This window comes from Sphaeroforma arctica (assembly GCF_001186125.1).
Source record: "Sphaeroforma arctica JP610 unplaced genomic scaffold supercont1.762, whole genome shotgun sequence".
NCBI lineage: Eukaryota > Ichthyosporea > Ichthyophonida > Sphaeroforma > Sphaeroforma arctica.
Genome location: NW_014039796.1, coordinates 333 through 12,500, shown reverse-complemented (window position 1 = coordinate 12,500; position 12,168 = coordinate 333). Strand labels below are relative to the sequence as shown.

The following is a 12,168-nucleotide window of genomic DNA, read 5'->3' as shown; positions in this document are numbered from 1 at the left end:
ATGGCCATAGTGAGCGAGCGAACAACTGTCACCGAAATTTATCAGTCGACTTCCCTATGGTGTCGTACAAATGTGAAACGCGGATGGTCTCATGCAACACGCCGAGTTATTACGCGCGGAAATCAAAGGCGAATTTCGAGCTATGAATAAAGAGGTGATCGTACTGGTGGGTGCACCATGCATCGGAAAAACTTTCTACTACTACGAGAATTACAAAAATACTCATGCTTATGTACACAGCACAGAGGGAGAGTACGATGTCGAGAATGGGACTGCAAACACTTTTAGGTAGATCAGCAGTATCTAGCGTATCCTCAAACTTCTATAGTTGGGCTGTGTCTGATTTGCGTAAGCTACACTAGAGATTGTTCCAAGAATATCTCCAAAATTATGTTAGAAATCTTGTGTATGTTCTTGAAAATTATCGTAGATGCACCATATTTAGCAGCTCGAATAAGCTTACAGTTTACTATGAACTGTAAATAGCGTTAAAAGTCGATAAATGCCTTTGGCTTACATCTCCACTGATACTCTGTATTCTTCTCGACGTTCAGTTTGCTTCTGAAAGAGGTCGTGAATCAAGTCAGTGCGGGGCGACAGAGAAGTGTTGTGATTGACAACAGAAATGATTCCCATGACAGTAGAGTTGCATTGAGACGCGCGTTAGAATTTAGACTGCCTGGCATCAAGGTTCATTTCAAATTTCTTCAGCCAAGGGTACAACCAACGGTACGTTGGAAACTACACTGCGGTTTGTATTCAATTATATTGGCAGTGAGGTTCATGGCGCTATAAGGTAAAATTGGTTTATTTATCTCCTTCCAAGTAGCTAGAGTTCTCCCGGATTTAGTGTACTCTAGCGTACATCCACATATGAGAAGGAGGTGTTTGTATTGCGACTTGTCGATATCAAGCAAAATATGGAGAACATACACGTGAGCATTCCAAGCTGTAGTGTGAACCTCAGTTTTGCTACTGATCTCTCAACCGCATATTGTAAACCCGAAGTACGACGTCTGTGTGGCCTTATGACTAATTGATAATACACTCTTACTCAACAGAATCTTAACCATGTCGCACAGCAAGTTCAGTGTCTTTGGGCGTATGCTTGGAAACTTGCAGGTATGACCATAGTCGACTATGTCAATTTTTGGAAGCACAACTGTGTTCGTTCGGTACCTCAAACTATGCTGGCACTCTGTGAGTAGTTTAGTACGAAAAACGATGAGTTGACTTCAATCCCCACTTGTCGTCATTAGAAAATGCGGATCGAATGCAAAGGTTCCCTGTCAGCAGCGCTTACAACTGGGTCTCTGATTCAGGTAAGTATTGGTTCAATGACCGCTGATTGTTTTGAAAATAAGCTCTTCTATTCCTCATACCTCTTCTATGCGCATAAAACTTAATTTGCGGATTCGGCATGGTAGGTTGTCAACCTCGCCACACATAGGATATTAGATCACCCAATGTACCCGATCTGATTGCACGCCTGCTGATCTATGACTTGCGCTCGGTTCATAGAAAGATACTGATGTCCCCACTAATAATTATACTCTTATCTATTCAAATGAAACGCTTGATCCTAGACCCGGCTGTGTGGTTTAAAAGCCACAATCCGCTGCCAACAATTGATGAGGGCGGAAATGTGGTGAAAGTTCGCTTAGTATGTAATTCCATGAACCCAAGGGCACTATCGTCGCACCCGGTTCTGTTTGTACAGCTGCGTGCTATATACAATGAACAAACCTTTAGTGTAGCGGACACGCCTGACTTTGTGGATGCAACTAAATGGATAAATAACTGGTTAAATAGGAATTTGAACGGCAGGTATGTACACGCTCGATATACTGGAAAGAATATGATGGGCACGACTTCTCTCGACAGAGGCACACGCACAAACAGCTACTAGTTGGTTTTTGTTGGTGGTATGTCAATTCTGGGTATCATCGTCATTCGATTTTTTCGCCAGGTTTATCTGACAAGTATAATAAACTCTCTTTGTAGGCTAATTCTGATGATCAACGGACAAAATACCATCGGAAATGTTACCGAGAAAAAGTACAAGTCTATACTGTCACAATGTGCTTCACTATTTCCGAACTACCCCATATACTACGTCGTTCTACCGGACTCGTGGCTAGCTGTGAAAGAACATCTCACGCCAGGCATCATTGCGTGGTGGGTTCGTGTTACTTTTGTGCTATCCTCACTCACTCTGCTACTTTTTGAATGACATCATTGCGTGTTGGGCTCGTATTACCATTGTACTATCATCACCCTCTCTGCAACTTGTTCAATCTACTCATATTGTGTTATTCTATTTCATATAATATGGAATTATGAATTCGCTTCCTCCGCACGTTGAATGGACTGATCTATCATTTGCTGATTATATTCATAAGCTGTAATACTATGTCACGCCTGGTTTTGCACAAGACAAGATTCGATGTATAAATCTAACTAATTAGAACTTTTTCTCAATTAAAGGCTTCAGCGCCGTCATAGACTGGATCTTTTCAATGAGGAATCATGCTATGTGCACAGAACGAAACAACACGAAGACCTGGCAGAGGCTGCCTTTTTGAAACGTCGAAGCTATAAGTTCATGTGTGTCATAAGTTCTGTAGTCGGCTTCCAGTCGCTTTTGTTTTTCTTCTCTCCCAGCAATGCGACCAGAGATATACTTTTGCGTAAATTTGTCACCTTGGGATTGCTATTTTTTTTATCAGTGACAATGTTGTAAGAGGAGATGGTCCGCCTGGATGGCTGATCGATTGCGACGTAATTCCAGGCATGAACCCATCGGATGATAGGTGAGTAGTACGTAAATAATATCTATACCACAAACTTTAGTGATTTTACCCCCTTGTAGATTCACGTTGTCGTATTTCGAGAGTATTTCGACATTTGAGGACTGAGAGCCTTGTTTTGTGTCACTGCATTTTGAATCATTCCAGCAAGCAGAGCGTGCCGTTAATTACCACTTGTGCTGTGCATGGAAAGGAACAACTGCCGATTTTCGAAGAGGCGAGCAACGGACTTTTCATACACGGATTGCATCTCAACGTATGGTTGGTCGTGGTTGTGATGTTTGGTTAATTATCAGCAAGTACATCGATATGATCCACGAGAGTTGTTTGGTGCTCAATTACAAGTCTACATATTCTAGCTATGTCATACACTGCCATTTGATTCACTAACATGCTGGTAGTTGTAATGAATTGTACATTGGAAACAGAATAATGATTTAGACTCGGCGTCGAAGAAACTCGCTGTGCCGGCCGCTGTATCACAGGTTGATGACGGTACTACCCTTGCATCGCGAGGACAGGTGAAGAGGGACCGCAGATTTCAGAGTGGTATCGCACAGAGTAAAAATGGATCTTATATGGGTACAAGATCGACTACAGCCACGAAACCTTTCCTCAGCTCACCACCTATGGTGAGTGCCAGAAGATCTCCCCCTGTTCTGCCAGTTGAGGGCAATTCTGTCAGACGTAGCGGTTTGCCAATATCTGACACTTCGATACCAAACGCAAAGTTGCCGTCCCAGGTGACAACGACCGAAGGCATGCGAGCTGTTCTGAGCAGCTACTGTATCCGCCCAAAAGTCAGTACCAAAACAGGTTTGTCGATATACTTTTCGCTCCCGCGTCATCCCTTGTACATTACAATTACCTAAGTGGTAAATTGGTTCGCATGCTGTGAATGCAACTGCTGATTAGTATTGCGCGGTTCTCGCAACACAGCGACGAGCGTTGGTAACGCATCTGGTCGAGGGGCGAAGCGGAAGAACCGTGCGGCTGTCTTAGAATCACCAAAATCACCAAAAACCAAACGGACGGCTGCTGCTTCAAAGCCCACAGCGCAGGTCGGCACGAGTACATTGCAAACCAGGTGCGCAAAACGATGGTTTGCTTCAATTATCGTGTTATGCGCGTCTTTGGTGGCTATTTGCTGACCATTTTTGTATTCAGTCGTTTCTTGGTCACTCACTGACCCGGTCACACCATTACTTTCAGTATCCGAAAGATTTCTGCGTATGATCTGTGGAGACCATCTCAATCTGATATTCGGTCTTGCGCACTTGCGTATCTGCAGCAGAAGTCTGACTTGAGTAGGAAGTACAAACCTGCGCGTCAAATCAACGATACCGGTCCGATTCGGGGTAAGTTGAGCAATATTGATTAATTGTTGCTTTGGTGTGTAAATTTGTTTCGGTGAACAGTGTGTATATTCGAAGATTACTGCAGCCGTGGCTAAAAAGTGCACAAGTTTTTTGGCTCAACCACTGACGGGTATGTAATTGTTGTTTTCGCACCTTTTCTTGACAGTAGGAGATGACACTACGGTGAACCCGGTCGCACCTGCAAATACTCCGCACAAAGGTCAAGTATCAGCATGCTTCGATATTTCAGCGCGAACTAGAGATTTAACATCAACCGCTCCAGAATCCAGTGCAAGAATTAAAATAAGAAGCAAAGATACAACAGGCCAGAGATTTGAGAAAAATTCTGGTATTGCCAGAAGTACTCATACTGTTGCGCCCATGGGTGTGCGAAGATCTGCAGATCAGTCGGCAGTTCGTGGGGTTGATATCATACGCGCCAATTCAGCGCCTGGATCAAAAGTGAAAATGGCTATACAGAAAGATCCACGACGCTCGTCCTGCACTGTAAATATGACTTTGAATCAAGCTATGCTCGAAGTGAGGAAAGCTCAACAGAAGATCAAACAGGCAGAGCTGAAGGCTAAAATACTAGCAAAAAGAAAGGCATATGATCGAGCTAACAGTCAATCGTGACCCTCCGGCTATCTAAATAAGCTCACCCGAGGTAGCAATAAGTGCGCACAAGTCCGCCTAAGACTTTATTCTGCGGCGTGAATTACTGTCTATTCATTGTAGCTTAAGAATCACTGTTCCATTAAACAATGATTTACTGTGCGTTCAATCTCTCAATTATAGTCGTCAATAGAGGATAATGTTGCCTGATCCTGAACTGATGCGAATTCTCTTTGAGTATTTCTGTCTCTGTTAAAGACACGGAAACTACGATCCTCTCAATCGAAATAGCGGGAGGCCATGATTACGTATATACACGCGTGCGACATATGAACATCTTCCCTAGTCTCTAGACTCTTAGAATCTAGTGTCTATAATTAAACATGCGTGGTATTTGAATATTCTCACTAATCTCTGGACACTAAACTCTAGTGTCTATAATTGAATGTACATGGCATATGAGTATTATCACTAATCTTTGGATTCTAGACTTAAGTGTCTATAATTAACTTTGTGGAGCATATGAATATTCTCACTAATATCTGGACTCTAGACCATAGAGACTATAATTAAAAGTGCGTGGCATATGAATATCATCACTAATCTTTGGATTCTAAACTTTAGCATCTATATTTATGTGTGCCATATGGATATCCTCACTAACCTTTGGACTCTAGTTTCTAGAGAGTCTATAATTAAATGAGCATTGCATATGAATATTTTCACAATCTCTGGACTCTAGACACTAGACTAGTGTCTAAATGTGTGTGACATATGAATATACTCTATTCCCTCGACTCTATACACTAGACTAGTGCCTAAATTTGCTCGGCATAGGGATCTTCTCAATGATCTCTGGACTCTATAGTTAGTAGACTTTAGAAAACCTATCTCATAGCTACCAATATTACACACATAGCTAAACATATATTTTGTATCAGATGGTATGGCAGATGATACAGTACTTCAATACCACCAACCGTTATTTAGCTTACTATGTGCAGACGACGTTTCAATGGTAATGTACTGTGCGGCTGAGAGGGGGTCGAGTGAAAACTTGGAATCCAGAACCATAGTCCCAAACGAAACGAAAAGGAAAGATTCAGTCTGTGCGATGGCATTTAGGTAGTATCTGCATCGAGAAACATTGTAGATTTATGCTTGAGCTTTCAGGTAGTGAAGAGCTCGGCACTTAATCTGACTCAGTGTTCCTGCATGGTAGGTGACCTCGTGTATTGTGGAAGAAAACTGTACCTATCTCAGTGAATATGCTAGACCGAGTGTGATCGTCAAGGCTGCAGAAAACTGTCCACTTCGTAAAAGCACTATTAAGGCGGTACTGGAGACGAATCGCCGAAGCATTCTTGCGGAAAGCAAAAGGGAGGCCCGGAGGCCATTTTGTCTCGTCCGGCAGAGGGTATAGAATCTTTCAAGTTCTTAACATCAGTTATGTATTACTTGTTAAGGGTGGTGTCCTTTATATTACCCGTCACCGGTGCCACGTGGGCAAGAACAACGGCCAGGCCGGTCCAATCCTTGATTAATTTGTGGAGGGAGGGGGGTTAGCCATCGGCGTGTATATGACATGTCGTCTATTGCCGATCATCAGAAATGTAGAGTATGGAGAGTAGCTAAAAGGTACGAGCCAGAGGATATAATAGACATCTTCTCAAGTACGTTTATCTCAGCCAGGAAACGTCCCTATAATGAGGGAACCGAACTGAGTCTTCATTTGTGTTTTCTAATTCACTCTAGACTAAGGTTTCTACTTGAGTGTTTCTCTCACACGCGGAGTCTCGGTATAGCTTACCTGTTCTACCACTAACAATTCTGATGACTAAAATATCAGGAATCTTTGAATCCTAATTCCAAAACTCATGATTCTGAAGTTTTGGGATTTGGATTGGCTTCATGATTCTCAGCCTGCTTAGGAGTAGAAAGTCACATCTTACAGCACTAGAGGTTAGTGTTTTGTACATGTAAAAACTTGTCCCTTAGGGGGGCATAAGATGAAAAACCTGCCACCATTTTCTATTCTTATATATTACCTATTAATTCATTATATTATGACGGGAGTTCTTAACCACGTTCATCGGAGTCAGTATTGACCGGTGCTCTCGTTGATCTCAACTTGGCCTAGGAAAGCGCATCTCAACGGTGGCTCTACAACCGAGTCTTTGGTCCCTATCCCTCTGGTGTGTGGACGGAGCAAGCTTCAAGGCAAGAAAAGTGGGAGTGTCTCTTGGTATCAGTGAGACTTGCTTAGGCCCCCCGCCTCATGCGCTTTCTGTTGCTTGCTGATCATTCATCAGTGCTCGTTGCTCTTAATTGTTTTGGCCTTGATTGCCTTCGTTTGCGTCGAGTGCGTTGACAGTATAGTGTAAGAACATCAGCTTCTGTGATGTCTGATTCACGCGTCCAGGTAGGCTCCCCATCCGTCCAATGCAGTAGGTACTCCTGCCCATCACCTCGGATGCACGACCTATGGTCAAATGTCAAGGAGAACCGAGTCTCCTCGGTTGGTTGTACGTGTTTATTGGAAGTAAATACTTCCAGAGCATTGGCCTTTTTTTGCGAATCCAATTGGCTCATCACTGACCGAGTTAGGATATTCGGGGGCTTTAGCCCCATCAAGGATACAGACAAAATACCTGTTGCCCTCCCTGCATACTATTTGTGTATGGTCCGCCATATGATGCTGTCATCTTGTTCATTTCACCTTGATAACAGACTATGATAACGTTCCCTTCCTGAAAATGTACATACTTTTTTGTTGTTGGTATTTTCGGACATATGCTGCACGCATGTTCTCTTGATATTGCGCAGCATTAATGTCTAGTTGCGGCCTAATGGCCTCTTATAGACATTGCAATCGCTCTCCCCAAGATACTTTTGTACTGGTGCGTTCACTGGTGTGTTGTGAGTTGATTCTGTCTGCGACCGAAGTACACATTAATGTCTTATTGAGGTGCGCAGATTGTGACCCTTCTATACGAAGGGAATTCGGGAACATCAGTTACCTGGGTTTTGTTCATCATATTTTTGTAACAGTGGTATGAGGTCTCTATGTAATCGCTTGTTTGCGCCTAAGACTTTAGGTTGGCATGGGCGAGAGATTCAGTGTTGTGTCGGCGCTTGTTCAATGACTTTTGAAAGTATGTCACTAGCTTTTTGTTCAGCGCCCTGGTCGGTATGTATGATGTGTCGAAACCCATGTTCACACATTATTGTTACCAGCGTACGTGCTACAGTAGCCGCTGATTTGTCCATCATTGGTCTGAGTACGGCATATGATGAGTGTACATCTAGTCATACTATCACATATGTGTGTCCTTTGTTTGAGTCCAGTAGTGGCCCAATGGTAACCACTTGGACTTTGTCACCTGGAAATGGGGCGGTGATTGATTGTAAGGGATGGATTCCCTTTTTATGGATCTTATTTTTTGAGACATGGTACGCATCCTTCGATGCATTTGTGTGCATGTTGTTGGATTTGTGGCCAATAGTGTCTATCTGCTTCCAACTAGTTTATTGTTTCCTCAGGGGGGTAATGTCCCAAGTTGTGGTATCGTTCGATGATGCTGACGCATGTTGTTTCGTATTCTGTTTCATGTGATGCATCTCCAGAGCTAACTGTTTGTGATGCTGAAACGTGTATGGCAGGTTGTTCCCGCGTTAGTCAAAGTATGGAGACTTCACTCCTATCTTTGCGACTAATGTGACACCCCATGAGGTCTTGCCACATACTTTTGTGCCTTCTTTGAGGAACGTATTGTTTGTGTTTTCCACAAGCATCGGGCTCTCTTTTAGTAAAGACAAGAACTTCGGAAACCACATTGCATTGGGGTAGTATGGTACACATATCGTGATGCTGGTTGCTCCTTCGATGACTTTGTCAAGGACATCAGGTATGAGTTCCCTTGGTGGGCTCGCCCATGCATTCACTTCTTGCGACCATTTCTGTAGGGGCGCATTCTGTTTTTTTGTGTAATATTTGTCTGTGGGCGTATTGTGTACTGCTGCAAACAGTTCTACTGTTTATTTCCTAAACTTCCTTTCAGCTTCTTTGTATAATCTGGGGTGCAACATCCAGTCTATAACTTATATGGTGTGACAGTGTCAAGAACAGAAACACAAATATATGTGTGTGTGCTACGAATCATAGGGTAGTATAGATATATGCATCGGGTCCAATCAGCTGATCGGGGTAGTGAGTCGGATCGCTTGCTGTTTAGCGTGCCAGGAAGATATTTTCTGGTCACAGGCAGAGCGGCTGTGGGCGAATTCGTATGCTTCGCGGAGCGTAGATAGAGACGTCCTGTGGTCCGCGGAAGGGTGTTCCATTTGTTGAAGGCTGTCGAGAACAACCACAAAGAGAGCCTTTAGCTGGCACACTGGTGCAAAACATGGCAACTAGTTCGGCCAGGTGTGCTTCGTTGGGGTCATCGGCAAGTGGGAAGTTGAAGAAAAGCCAGATTCCGAAAGCAGAGGCGACGATAGCGCCCATCGGCCGGAGTTCCTGTCCGATTGATGGCAAGTGTGCCTTAATAGTCTTAATGTGGACACGGAACTCCTTGTTACAAGTTTTGTCAAGGATATTGTGCATAACCTGAGCTGTGTCTGTAAGTACTGTGGCAGGGCCGAGCCAATCTTTGGTCAGCTTATGGTTGGACGGTTGCGTGAGGGTGTAGATGATTTCACGGCCAACGGCTATCATAGGGGTCTGGATCCGATGTGTCTGTCCGCAGATGTTTTCTAAGACGAGCGTGCCTTATCGACAGCAAGCGCAACGTCGATTCCCTGGGCAGTGTGCGGGTTGTAGGGAGACCGTAGGCTGGGGACAGCCGAGTGCTGCATCGAGAATATCCTCAACCAACTTATCGGACCGTCCAGTTTCCAACGCATACGGACAGGTCTGTATGGTAGTGGAGAACGAGGCGTTGTAGTTAGCGAGGAAGTTGGGAGTTCCTGACGCCATTGGTGGTGTTTGCCGGAACCGAGAATACGTTGAAGAGCGTTACGGGTGGTTCGGACCAGTCGACGCGGTGACTAGATGGATGCTGCTGTTTGTGCTTGCTGAATAGGCACCGAATTCATCACTGATGAATGTACTGCTCTTGTCGATAATATAGGTTTTGACATGGCCAATGGGAACAATGTGTGTGTTACTATAGAAGCGAATTAGTACCGAAGCGAGCATGTTGGTCGACTTAGAGGCTCACTGAAAGCCCGAAGTGTACAACCGTCTTGGACAGTAGGAATTGTGAGTATCCTTCGGCGTCAGGAGGAAAGGACAAATAGTCCAAATTGACCTTGTCGCACATGGCCGCCGGTCAGGTCGGCTGTTGTAATAGTCCTTGTGTGTAACCAATTGGAGTACCAACCCGAATGCAGTCACTGCATGTCTCGAAAATAGAGCGAAGAAATGAGGTGGGGATAGAACACCCACATTTCTGTTGTCCCAGGGCCTGGAGATGGCCTGCCGAGAGATTGCTGTAGCCGTTATATAACGTCTAGATAATCGCAAGGATCTTCTCGAGGCCCACCAGTTGGTCCATGCATGTAAGTTTCAGGACCTTAAGCTGGCAGAGCACCGGAGTCCCCGTTACTGGGATACGGTGGCGCACTGTGCTCGTGCGCCGGTTGTGGAGGGGGGGGGCATCCGTATGGGATGCTTCGGAGATTGTGAATGGGATATCAGGCGGTGGTGCAGGAAGCGGTTACCACTTTTGGGTTGGTTAGCACAGAGGTCCTGGTCATGTTACGCAGAAGCCGCATCGTTGTCCTCTGTGTGGTCAGGGAAGGTCGCGGTTTCAGCATCCGGGCAGGGACCCCGTAGGTTCACTTCCTGATGTTGACAGACCAAGTCCGCAGTGCCAAGGGGTATCTATTGAAAAGGTGATACGGGGTCATTCACCTTATAACTATGGTGGCAAATGTTTGTTGTTGTATTCCTGGATTGCCACATTCAACAATACTTCGAAGGAGGACGTTCCAGGTTGGGTCCTGGTGGGTAGGCCATCAATGTGAGTAGACGGGTTGTCGGAGGGGTGTATGTGTGTCGGTCCAACGGGAAATGGAGACCGTCCAAGGGTGGATATTCGTCCGCGTGTGTACTGGGGACGAGACAGGTTAGGCGTCCTGAGGTCTTGGGCTAGACGGGTCGTCGGAGGGGTGAGTGTGTGTCGGTCCAACGGGGAGAGGAAGCCGTCCAAAGGTGGATATTCGTCCGTGTGCGTACTGGAGACGAGACAGATTAGGCGTCCTCATACATAGGTGCCACCGACATAGGGTGGGAGTCAGCCGCCACGACAGGAGAGTCCGTGGAGCCACCACCGACATCTCCTGGACACCCACGAACGACCAGTCAACCGGTCTAAGCACTTCTGCCGAACACTTTCCATCCTCATAGATGCAGGCCACATCCATGGAAGAGGAAGACATTCTACCCACACCCGCCGAGTGAAACACCAACCACACCCCGCCTGTGCATCTGATACCCGAAGACATAAGACTTCGAAGGAGGACGTTCCAGGTTGGGTCCTGGTGGGCAGGTAGGTTATCAATGTGGGTAGACGGGTCGTCGGAAGGGTGTGTGTGTGTTTCGGTCCAACGGGAAAAGGAGGCTGTCCAGAGGTGGATATTTATCCGGTGTGGGTACTGGGGACGAGACAGGTTAGGCGACCTCAGACATACGTACGCTCACCGACATAGGATGGAAGTCAACCACCACGACAGGAGAGTCTGTCGACCCGCCACCGACATCTCCTGGATACCCACGAACGACCAGTCAATCGGTCTAAGCACTTTTGCCGAACACTTTCCATCCTCATGGTTGCAGACCACATCCATGAAAGAAGACGACATTCTACCCACACCCGCCGAGTAGAACACCGACCACACCTCGCCTGTGTACCTGGTTCCCGAAGACATACGTATGCTTGAGTCGTGCGTCCGGCTTTGCGCCCCAGAAGATCTCCCAAGAAGATTGATCTCGGGGGTTTGTTCGTCGCACTGAATCGTATTCATCAGCGTAGCGTGCCGATTTGCCTCTGCCTGCATGCTTTCAGGTTGGCCAGAGTGCTGAAAGATTCAGGCCATGATATTTTTCATGCTGCCGTTCGCGCGTTCAACGAGCCTATGAATGGCAGGCGAGTTCGTTGGAGTGTAAAATGGTTTGTTAATCGGTTTAAACATCTATGAAATAAACTCACACCTCTGTCACATTTTAGCTGACGCAGCTTGGCCGGTATGTCTTTTCTGTTATTGTAGGATTCGGTCTATTAAGGCGATATTAACGCCTTAGAGTAAATAAACGCGTAGGTAAATTCTAAGTATCGTGAAAATATCAAAGTAAATAAACGAAATGAGACTTTTAGTAAAGT

At 45.4% G+C, this 12,168-nt stretch overlaps 3 protein-coding genes across 3 annotated transcripts; 1 reads left to right on the top strand and 2 right to left on the bottom strand.

Annotated features, from left to right (window-relative positions):
* Positions 1–705: 705 nt before the first annotated feature.
* On the top strand, positions 706–5,016 carry SARC_08456 (hypothetical protein). Its single transcript, XM_014297567.1, has 12 exons — positions 706–729; positions 1,062–1,122; positions 1,260–1,322; positions 1,451–1,827; positions 2,005–2,182; positions 2,495–2,607; positions 2,730–2,813; positions 2,958–3,066; positions 3,239–3,626; positions 3,750–3,897; positions 4,023–4,168; positions 4,335–5,016. Exons 2-12 carry the CDS (start codon positions 1,072–1,074, stop codon positions 4,802–4,804), a joined length of 2,127 nt encoding a protein of 708 aa, XP_014153042.1. The 5' UTR covers positions 706–729; positions 1,062–1,071; the 3' UTR covers positions 4,805–5,016.
* A 4,025-nt stretch (positions 5,017–9,041) lies between these two features.
* Positions 9,042–9,553, bottom strand: SARC_08455 (hypothetical protein; the record flags this gene model as incomplete). Its single annotated transcript, XM_014297566.1, has 1 exon — positions 9,042–9,553. A coding segment is annotated over one exon (512 nt), but the record flags the coding sequence as incomplete, so codon positions are not given.
* A 1,362-nt stretch (positions 9,554–10,915) lies between these two features.
* SARC_08454 (hypothetical protein) lies at positions 10,916–11,812 on the bottom strand (the record flags this gene model as incomplete). Its single annotated transcript, XM_014297565.1, has 2 exons — positions 10,916–11,276; positions 11,490–11,812. 2 exons carry the CDS (start codon positions 11,810–11,812, stop codon positions 10,916–10,918), a joined length of 684 nt encoding a protein of 227 aa, XP_014153040.1.
* Between the last annotated feature and the right edge of the window lie 356 nt (positions 11,813–12,168).

What these genes read in the sequence shown, in the direction of transcription:
- SARC_08456 (XM_014297567.1), top strand. Translation starts at nt 1,072, where the DNA reads ATGTCGCACAGCAAGTTCAGTGTCTTTGGGCGTATGCTTGGAAACTTG. An exon ending in AATAGGAATTTGAACGGCAG is followed by an intron (nt 1,828 to 2,004) that starts GTATGTACACGC and finishes CTCTCTTTGTAG; the next exon opens with GCTAATTCTGATGATCAACG. An exon ending in ACGAGTACATTGCAAACCAG is followed by an intron (nt 3,898 to 4,022) that starts GTGCGCAAAACG and finishes CATTACTTTCAG; the next exon opens with TATCCGAAAGATTTCTGCGT.